Below are 10,685 nucleotides of genomic sequence, written 5' to 3' on the forward strand. Positions count from 1 at the left end.
AAATCAGGTATGGGTTTGACTTTTAGGAAGCCCACCATCGAGATGTACCCCACATGATGATGCCGCTTGCCACTCTCAAACACAAACTAAAACCTACCACATCGCAGCGGTCCACAGTTTCCCCTGCACATCAGCTGAACCCTGCGCTGTCTCTGCACCCACGGTCTCTTCATTGTTTCAGCAAATCACTAGATATCCTTGAACACTTTGTACGCCTCTCTCTCTCTCTCTCTCGCGGTCTGCGTCTCTCTCCGCTTCATTATTCTGCACCTGTCAGCAGCGGACGTAGTGCGCGCTCCTCTTCCCTCTCCTTCCTCTCCTTCCTCTCCTCTTTTAATTCACCGTCATGACTTCTGCAAAAGACGAGAACGGGCCGTTGAAGGCGGCTCAGCAGCAGGATCAGGTAGGACTTCAGAATGAGCTGTTCCCTTTCTATCCTCACATCATTGTGTGTTTGCGCGGTATCGCTCACAAAACGAGCGGCGAACAAGATGTTCAGCACAGTTAAATTTCTAATTGAACATTTTTTTTAAAATCTCTGTTTCTGTGCGACATTTTTAAAAAAATGAAAAGGTTGAGTGCGTCAGTTTGAATGTATGCAACAACAACTTCTAACAACAAACTTCTGACTAAATATTTAATGAACTCCTATTGTAACCTCAGCCCACAGGTGGAGCATCTATACGGTAACAAGCCTGTGTGGTGTCCTGTTTGTCTGTCCATTTGACTTTGTGAAAATAGCTTCTGGACTCCTGATACACAATTGTGTTTGCTTAGAGACAGAACCTCCTTTTTTGGGGTCCAGAACAAAATATAAAAGTTTGCACAGCCAAAAGAAAGAAAGAGAGTTAGGAGAGTGGGTGTTAATTGCTTCTGTATTATTCTGACAACTCATTGAGTTTAAATTATGCTCTGTATGAGGCCACAGGGAACACTGTGAAGTGATGTAATGGCGTGTAGACACAAGATCCACTCCTGGGTTTACATAACTGAGCTCCTGGCAGTGATATCATAATTTAGGATGAAAGGTGCTTCACAGAAATAAACTCATGTTTGCTCATATGAAGTGAGAACATCTTTACAATAAACCTAGTTGCATAACAGTTGTTGATTGTTGAGTATTTGGCTCTTACGGTGCATTTTAGGATATGTCCTGAATATGTGAGAATATAAAAAAAAAAAGGTCTGTTTCATTAGGGGAGGTGAAGGCTCTACACTGTTCACAATTGTTGCATGGGAAGGATATAATTAAGTTTGATATTTGTCCAAGTGGGAAAGGTTTTGCCGCTTTAAGTTCACCTTTGTTTTGCTCTCTCTTGTTTCCTTGTGCACTTTCTCAGTAAAGCTATTTCTCTTGCATCTTTTGAATATTTCAAGTGTAAAGTGTTTATGTTTTGCGTCCTATTCATGCATTTATGAAAGTGGGAGTGCAGAGTCGACAGAAGTTGAGTTCAGACAAATAAAGGAGAAGGTCGAGAGAAAATCAGGTGTTAGAATTGAAAAAGGAAGCTCACAGAGAGTGAAATGCACATATGCTCATCTGTGCATGTTAGAGCAACACATCATAACACACCGTTATCAGTATGCACATGCAGCAATTATTTCACCTTTGTCAGTCAAAGGAAGAACACATTGTATTCGCTTCAATTGATTTTCATACGGCCTCGACATCTTTTTCCTATGCACACTTGAAACAAACAAAACCATTTCCTGTTGGATGGGGAGCTTGGAAAATATACTCCCCCCCCCATCACAGCTTCAGCAATGACCTTGGTCGTTGGTAATATCAGTTTCAAATGTAAATGCCAGCCTGTGCGTCTACTCCTTAATGAGACAGAGGCAGAGAGACGAAGATATCATAGCACAGGAAGCACCACACAGCTAAAGAAGCACCTCTGAGATTTAAACTCCAGCCCTCCGGACTGCAACATCACTGCTGCTGACAGTGGAGCTTTTAATGCAGTTGGGCAATGTGTTGCACTCATCTCTTTATCCAGCTTGAATCTGAAGATATAAGTGAATAAATTCAAGCTATCTCTTCTTCTTCTCCATTAAGAAAAGCAACTGTCTTCATTAGGGCAGTCATTACAGGAAATGCACCGTATTTTTTATCTGATACACCATCATTGTCAGTGTCTTTTGTTGAGCTACCGCTGCAAACAGCTCTCACACTTTTGCAGATTGTGACAGAAATTGCCACCACAGAATGTTTTGTTACTGTTATTCTCACATACCCTCCATGAACTTCATGTCATTGTCTCGTTCAAGGTAGTACCCACTTTTACTGAATGCCATTTCCAACAGCAGGTTAGTCGGTCTGTCATTTAAAACACAAGCAGCACCCATCTAGACTGAGGGGATCACAGGTGACTCATGCAGCATAAAAAATCCCGTTAAACAAAATGGATGAGATGGGTAAGACCTAAAGCACATACAGCTTTGGAAAAAAATTCAGCTGTGATTAAATTCAATCTGAGCGTTTTTGTGATTTTTTTCCCCCCCTAAAACTTTCATCATGGTACATCCATTTGCACATAATTATTGTGAAAGGATAATAGGTCCCTTATCTTTCTTTTAACTCAAAATGGATTTGATATTTAGGGACATTTTGAGGGAAACATTTGAGTTTAAAAAAGCAAGGGAAAAAAAGCAAGAGTTACTTCCAACGGATCCGTTCTTGAATGATTCAACTTCAGTCATGTTGTTGTGTTCTAGTTCCTCTGATGATTAAAAGATACTGTGCCAGTTTTGTCCAGAGGCAGGCGGTAATTCATATTCTCTAAAAAAACAACACTTTTTTGGCTCAGTCTTGCCATTTTCCTGTTGATAGAGTCGGCAGGAGTTAATACTGCCTCATTTTTACCTTTCTTATCTCTCTCCCAGTTCCACATACTCAGTACAGCATGTTATTAATTCATACAAAGACCAATAAGCACAAAGCCCAAAAAATATCTAGTTATAACTCCATGTGTCTTTTTTTCTCAACTCACATTTCCCACTTTTATGGATCTCTTCCTGCAGATTCTCACTCCTGATCTGTGAAGCATACGCTCAAAAATGTACTTCACATAGGGTCACCAAGGAAAATCGACACACTTTCATGTATGGCAACAAATACACTAAGCCACTTTGGGATAACATTACAGATGGAGTTGCCAAATCACAGGCTCATGAATGTTTGTGTGTGTGAATGTGTTTGTTTGATTCTTTTACTATATTCATGGGATCCAAAAACAGCGATCCCGCTATACTTCTGAGGTCTTAAAGCTTTGCTATACCCCACATGAGGGTTAAGACCTGGTTTTCACTTGCTTCTGTTTTGGAAGAAAAGCCTTTCACCCCCACCTGCTGTTAAACGTTGGAGGACAGTGCTGCTGCACAAATGAGCAACTGGCTTTGGAAAACATTTGGTTATGATGCCAAAGTTGAAATTACAGAGCAGTGTTGTTATTAAATGATTTTGCATAGTGCTTTGTAATGTAGGTTTTGTTGTCTCTCTGCTGTAATTGCTGAATTTTTCTATTAATTCTAAAAATGTGGATATTATTAATGTCAAGCAGATTATCTGTTTAGCAGCCTTTACTATTAGCTTTGATTCTAGTTGGTATGTTCTTTTGTCCTTTTATGTATGTTTTATTTTAAGTTCTTATGTATGTGTGTGTTTCTGTTTGTTTTAGCCACTGACTCTTAGTCTTCTTGCATTACATTAGAGCCCGACCAATATATCAGTCGAACGATATCGGCCTATTGCAGACATATTGGTATCGTTATACATGTTATCCGATATGCGGCGTTACGAAAAACTTTTTTCTCTGGTATATAACCCGCCCAAAAAATGCCTGTGGTAATATATTGGTGTCACTTAAGCAAGCAGAGTGTGCTGTGATTTGTAATACTGTGTCAAGCAACACAGAGTAAAAGAGAAGAGTTAGCTAAAGCTAAGCAGTCATCTAGAATTGGTTGACAATGTATATATTACATTATTGAAAAAGGTATTTGTTAAAGAAAGCAGCCTTCTGACTACCTTTGCGTAGTCATATTGGTGCAGTTTCATGGCCCCCGTAGTTTCTCCTACACACTCCACAGCCTGTTCTCATTCCCAGGTCATCAAATACAGACGCCAGTGGTGTTCAGTTCATTGCAATCTTGTGATGTATCTGGTCCGACAATAAGACGAGTCTTATTGGTATTTTTGAATGAGACACACTGACCCGGTTATTGATATTGAATAATTTATACCCAGGTGCAACCAGATAATGGTATAAAAGGCAGCACTCTAAATCATTTAATATTATTTTGACTTGTTGTGAAAGAGCATCACAATGCACTTGTCTTCCTCTCACTTGCCTTACCAATACATCTATGGTGCCACTAGTAATACTACTACTACCACTACTACTTTTCATTCCTGAAAAATACAAAAGTTTTATATTAAAGCTGCCCTAATCCATTTTATTCTACTGTAATAATAAGTCAAATGTTGCTTCTAGTGACAAATTCACAAAGAATTATGATCCGACTCTCCAGATCCCCTTTGCTCTAGGGAGAGTTTTATCGTCTTTCAGCTCATTGTTTTGGTTCTATGGCCTATACTGTTTTAATTCTCTCTCACTGATCTAATTAACCTATTTTCCAGCAGCTGCAGGCAGCTTTTTTCAGTTAAAGAAATGTCTGATGAACCCACTGTGCACTATCTGCTCTGCCCAGAATCAAACCGAGGACACAAAAAGTAAGCAACTTCATTCATTTAGCAGCCTAAAAGACAGATACTTTCCTGAGGAGTTGGTGGAGACAAAAACTGAACCATTAGGAGAGTGAATTTTTGACTTAAATTTACAAACATGACTCCAAAAGAATGCTAATGTTGCTTTGTGTCAGCTGGATGTGTAATTAAGCAACTGTTTGCTAACACAGTCATAAAGTTTAAAGTTTACGCTTTATAAATTCATAATATGTCAGTGTTGTAGTTTGTTCTGTCAGTTTTTTTTTAATTGTAGCCCATAAAATGTTACAATTCTCAAACATGAATTATAATGTGGCTAGAGCTGGAGTTAATCTGTTAACACCAAGAACCTGCTAAATTTGGATTAGGAGTGATTGTTGTGTGATTGTCACAATCAGATGGAGCTCTGCAGAAGGATTTCATTAGCTACAATCACCTGAAAATAAGAATCGTAGTGTTTTTGTTGCATTACAGTGGGCTGTTTTTATCTACAGAGGGAGCAGGTCCTCTTCCACGGAGGCTGCCACTAAATCCTACATAATTTACTTCTCAACTTACACTTTACGAGAGCAACAGCAACTAACCTATTTGTCTCCTGTCTCTTCTTCTCTGCCTTTTCCCCTTTCTTCAATTCCTCCACTATGGTGAATTACTAATGCAGAGAATACATCCCACAATATTATGTCCCATTTACCATCTTACAGTGCTTTTCCTGTGTTTTTAGTAAGATGTGTTGATCTATGATTTGGTTCATAGTACACTGACTCACTCTGTAGAATTCTGTTATCAACAAATATATCCACAGGTTATATCTCATTTAAACAACATTTAGTTTTCTTTGTCTCACCTCTGTTGACTGTAACCCTCATACTTCTCGTTACCCAAAGTGGACAAAGACAGGCTGGACAGACAGGCTGATGCCCTACTATCCATGAACCAAAAGCCAGCTGGCATGAATTCTTAATCTCACTCATGAATGCCCATGATTTATTGATGCTGTTCCAGAGGAAAAGTTTACCCCCATGTCCAAAGGCTATTGCTTCACTCTCAGGTTTGACTGTTGTCAGACAGTGACTACGTTACAGAGGAGCGATGTATCGTGTGTCAAGTGTCCAATGTCTTTGGACAGCTGAAGTTTGCTTTCGTTTCAGATGTCTATATTCCCTTGTGTCATATTTGAGTGTCTTGTTTTCTGAGTCCTGAGTTAATTTTGTGAGCCCACGGGCACATTTCCCACGTGACACTCAGCTGTAATATTAGTCCCCACTGTACTGTACAGCAGCCAGCACCATCTTCACTGCAAATCTGACTCAAATGACTCTCTTGGTTCCCTTGGAAACCAGGTGCTCAGAGATCAGGAAAGATCCATTTCACACTTCAGCAGCGAGACAAAGAGATGGTTAGACAAAGGGAAAGTGGGAGGGAGTGAGGATTAAAGAGAGAGAGTGGGGGAATAAAGGAAGCTTGACCTTAAAAGATGCCTCATTCGTATAGCTCCTTTGTCTTGAAATAGAATGAAAATAGAAACAAATGGATTGAAAAAAATATGTTGCTTCCCCTCATGGGATTTTCTACCCTTTAGATTCGTCAGCACCGAAATGCACCGGGTTTGTTTAGATGTGTCTGTAGAGAGGAGGGTGAAAATGGCTCCGGTTCTCATTTATTGATGCAGCTTTTATTGTTATCATCTGTAAGGCATGCATGCCTGCTCTTCACACAGACTAACAGAAGGAGATGGCTTAATGCAGACAGCCAGCACTATTTCGCCATGTCTGAAAACGCTGCCAAAGGTTAAGATTTCCTTTCGCGCGCAGATGCACTTTCGCCTCGTTAAGAGCTCTACGGATAAGTCAGCATCCAGGGAATACTAAAGTTTACAGCTGGAGAGTTTGTTATATACCTAAACAATCTGAACATCAGGGAAATCAAATGATGCACCTGAAGTTAGATTTTGTATGTCTCTTTAGGTTTTTAATCTACAGGAAAAAATGGAGGCGTTGATGATTTTCACATATTTTATCTGAGTGAATTGAGTCTGAGTTTGGAGCTCCCTGTTCTTCTGTGGTTGAGTAGGTGGGTGAAATGTTCCACATTTCACAGAGGGATAAAGCAGTCTGCAGGGATAAAGCAATCAGAGCTAAGACACTTTAATAACAGTGGATTGTCAGCGCTATTTTAAAACATATGGTGCTACTTCTGAGTCTAAGTTTTAAATAAATGCATTCAGCGTGGGAGCAGATGGGAGCAATCATTTGATTCATTGATAAAAAAGAAACAAGCATCCAACCAAATATATAGGTACTGGGTACCTATGAATCTATAAGTACTGGGTACCTATAGATGGAAAGTAATTTGAGTGTAAGAGTTTAGTGTAAGAGAAAGTTTTGCTTCCTAAAGAATGTACTGATATTCATACGGTATTATACGATATTGTTCCATCATAAAAACCTTCCAGAGTATGTTGACATACCAGCTTCATGTTCAAACTCAGTACTTAATGCTTTAACAGAGAATTAAGCATGATAGTTGCTCCACGTAACTGTTATTATTTGAAAATTAGATCTTCGACACTTCTACTTTATGAACCTGGTCTTTGATGTATTTATTTATTTTTATTACTGCAGAAGAAGCCGATTGGCTACATGAAAATGAAATGGTGTTTTAAGATTTAACTCAATAAAATACATATACACACAAAGAAATGGATTGTAACTAAGTACATTAACTCAAGTGCTGTATGTGAGTACAATTTAAATGCATACTTCTAGTTCACTACATTTCAGAGGGAAATGCTGTACCTTTCACTCCACTATGTTTATTTGACAGCTTTAGTAACTAGTAACGTTACAGATTCAGATTAATAATACAAAATGTATCAACAAATGAATGCTGATGTATTGTTATTAATTAAGCTGCAGTGTATTTACGTTTACACAGACGTTAAAGTGATGCTTAAAAATGAATGCATCAATAATTCCTTCTTGCCAGTATACTTCATCGGTTCAGTTTGAGCATAAACTGACCCTGAGACGGTCTGACCATCTCAGCCACTAATGGTTTTCAAATGGGTCTGAGAAGAGCATAATCTGCTGCCTTTTTGGCTGAAAACTAGTCTCAAAAGTATCTTAGAGATCAAGCACTGTTACATAGAGGACTTTTTTCTTTCAACATTTTGAATTGGGAGTTCTTTTGGGTGGAAATGTGTGCATTTAACACTAGAAATTAATGTAGGCAAATATGGATCTGAATGTCAGTGTGTCATCTTTTCGTGAAAACAATCCTGCCTAGCATAGCACTCAAACTCCTGATTCATGGATTTTAATGTTGTGCTCTTCATTAGCTTTTGTTAATTGAGTGGGTGGTTTAAATAGCTGCGACAGTTGTCCTCAAGGCTGTTGACCACTGCTTAGCTTGTCACATTCACAGGAAGTACGATAAACATCGATCACATCTTTCTCAAGTCGGTGTCATGTATCCGGCAAATATTGACAGTGAAGGTTATTGGTTGTATCCATTTTAACTAAATGCTGTTTTATTGAAGATTTCACAGTGAAAAAGGCAAATGTCCAACAGTATTTGATTGTCTACTATTGATTTGAATTGTGGAAAAGCTCCCTGACCTCTGATTGAGTAATTGGGTGTCTGTTTACAGAAATGCCAAGCACCGGAGGGAAGCTACTCCTGCTCGTCAAGTCGTCTGCATCCTACATTTCCACAGTCTGAATTTGCCTACAGGGCCTGGGGGAGATGTATTTAAGATTTGAAAAGTAGGCTGTCTGAAATCATTTTACTGTGTGCCTCTTCTGCTGCAGTACAATAAGCCTGTTGAATTTGTCATGGGTGGAAAAAATGACTGGAACTAAATATTTTCTCACATGCCTCCCAGGCTGGCTTCAAAGTGTGAAATATTCTGCTGAGATTGTTCTGAGATCCAGCTGTCACACTTATAGATCCAGGGATTTCCATCAAGTACACACTGTGATGTACTGGATAGTGGACTGAGCTGCATTGAAATCACCTGCCTGCACTAAATGGTTTGCCTTTTTCACTGCAGATATATGGAAAAACAAGCAAGCAGATTCAGATACAAGGCCGTTTATCTGCATGCCTGTTAAAGCATTTCATTGTTTTATCTCCTGCTCAGTCAGAGGTCTGAAGTGATTGTTGATATCAAAGGCAGCTGCAACAGCATGACCTTTCTATTAGAGTATGATAACGCAGGGACATTAATATCGTATGAATCAAATATACAAGTCCATACACCTTATCGCGAAAATCCTTACCTCTGCAGCAATAAATCAGCTTATTGATGTGCCTGCTGTTTTTCCATGTGTACTCACTGCCTTCAGTATTGATTCACTCCGCTGTGAGACAAACTGTGCAGAGACAGTAGGTTCCACAGGCAGTGGAAATACACACACATACACACACACACAGACAGGTATACCATAAACATTTAAATAGAAAGTAACTTGCAAAGCAAAGCAATTTAAAAGTATTTAAAGATATAAAAAGCATCATCTCTGCCTCAGAGTTGAGCCGTCTATTTGACTCTCACGTGCACATCCACACCCCTCATTAACTTGTGGATGGTTCACTGAGCTGCAGCATACTGTATAACCACTCACTGTAGGCACACAGAGACCAGGTCTAATTGGTAACAAGGATATCAACAGCTGGACTGATGTGGGTGGCTGGAACTGTGACCGGAGAGATTTATGTGCCCGTGTGTGTGTCTGTCTGTAATTAGGAATTACACCTGACAGAAACCCTGATTGAATTTTGACCTTAACCCTTCAAGCCTCTGAATGGAGATTTCACTCATTCATACAATGTATTCTCAAACATGTATAGTGCTACTAATATAGTGGAATATCATAATAGCATCCTGAAAGTAACAATATATGAGACATCTGGCTGAGACTTGAAGTGCCACAGGCCCAGAAATAAAGGGAGTGAGAGACAGCCTGGAGTTCCTAAGGTTTACCTACATCTTCAGTTATTCTGGAAAATTGTCTATTCCTGTTGCTTTTGTAATGGACACAGTATATTCAGGAATGGGTAATGGTGTGTGTTTGTACAAGGCGCAACAGTGAGTAAAATGCCAAAGAAAAGGGTTGTGAGTGTGGGCCAGTTGTCAGAGGCCACCTGAATGCTGCCTCCCGCACTTCTGCAGTTAAAATGTTTTGTATGTCCTGTGGATTTTTGCAGTATGTGTGTTTCGAATAGCGCTGATTAGCCATCTACCATCTGCTGGGCCATGTGAGGAGAGCAGCTCATTATTCTGCCTGTGGTGTTTGCGTTGAAGCCGTAGCTCCACTCCAGCTCTTAGGCAAAGCTGCAGGGACTCTTCGTATGCGAGCAGCGGGGAGCAGCTGGAGAATGCAGCTTTACCGCACACAAGTGGCTGAGTTGTCGGCATCTGTCTGACAGAGAATGAGCTGTCCTCTGGCCAATCTCTGGTTCCAACTGTGTCAGTACAAAATACATGTTTTATATGTGAAAGCTAAAATGCCATACATACATTTTAAAATAAAACTCCACACTTGAAGGTCATCTTTCTTCAGCAATACCTAAATGCTTGAAATGTGATATTTTTGCCAGTGTGTCTGTGCGTCAATGTAATTTAATGTGTGATATTGTTTTTCAGGACCTGGTGGGTAGTGCTCCGCCACAGAGAAACTGGAAAGGAATAGCCATCGCCCTGCTGGTCATCCTCTTCATCTGTTCCCTGATTGTCACCTCTGTCATCCTGCTGACCCCTAGTATGTACAGTACTAAGACTCACAAACACACATACTATCATTCAAAAATTGCAATCTGCATCTGGATACTGGATCATTTTACATCTCAGATGTGCACAGTCACTGTCAGTGCAGGAAGTTGTATGCCCTTTATATAGGACAACAAAAATCAGGTCTGGGTGATGCATTGACACGAAGTGTGTAAAAGTACAATTACT

The 10,685-nt window shown here is 39.7% G+C and overlaps 1 protein-coding gene across 1 annotated transcript in view; it reads left to right on the forward strand.

The window, feature by feature from the left end:
• The first annotated feature begins 346 nt into the window (after positions 1–346).
• Positions 347–10,685, forward strand: part of LOC118334497 (dipeptidyl aminopeptidase-like protein 6) — a 36,592-nt gene continuing 26,253 nt past the window's right edge. The window contains exons 1-2 of the mRNA XM_035670418.1: positions 347–403; positions 10,374–10,488. Of these exons, the coding sequence (XP_035526311.1) occupies positions 347–403; positions 10,374–10,488 (172 nt within the window). The remainder of the gene's footprint in view (positions 404–10,373; positions 10,489–10,685) is intronic.

Source organism: Morone saxatilis, unplaced genomic scaffold, assembly GCF_004916995.1.
Source record: "Morone saxatilis isolate NCDOM2014 unplaced genomic scaffold, NCSU_SB_2.0 Contig23, whole genome shotgun sequence".
Classification (NCBI taxonomy): Eukaryota; Metazoa; Chordata; class Actinopteri; family Moronidae; genus Morone; species Morone saxatilis.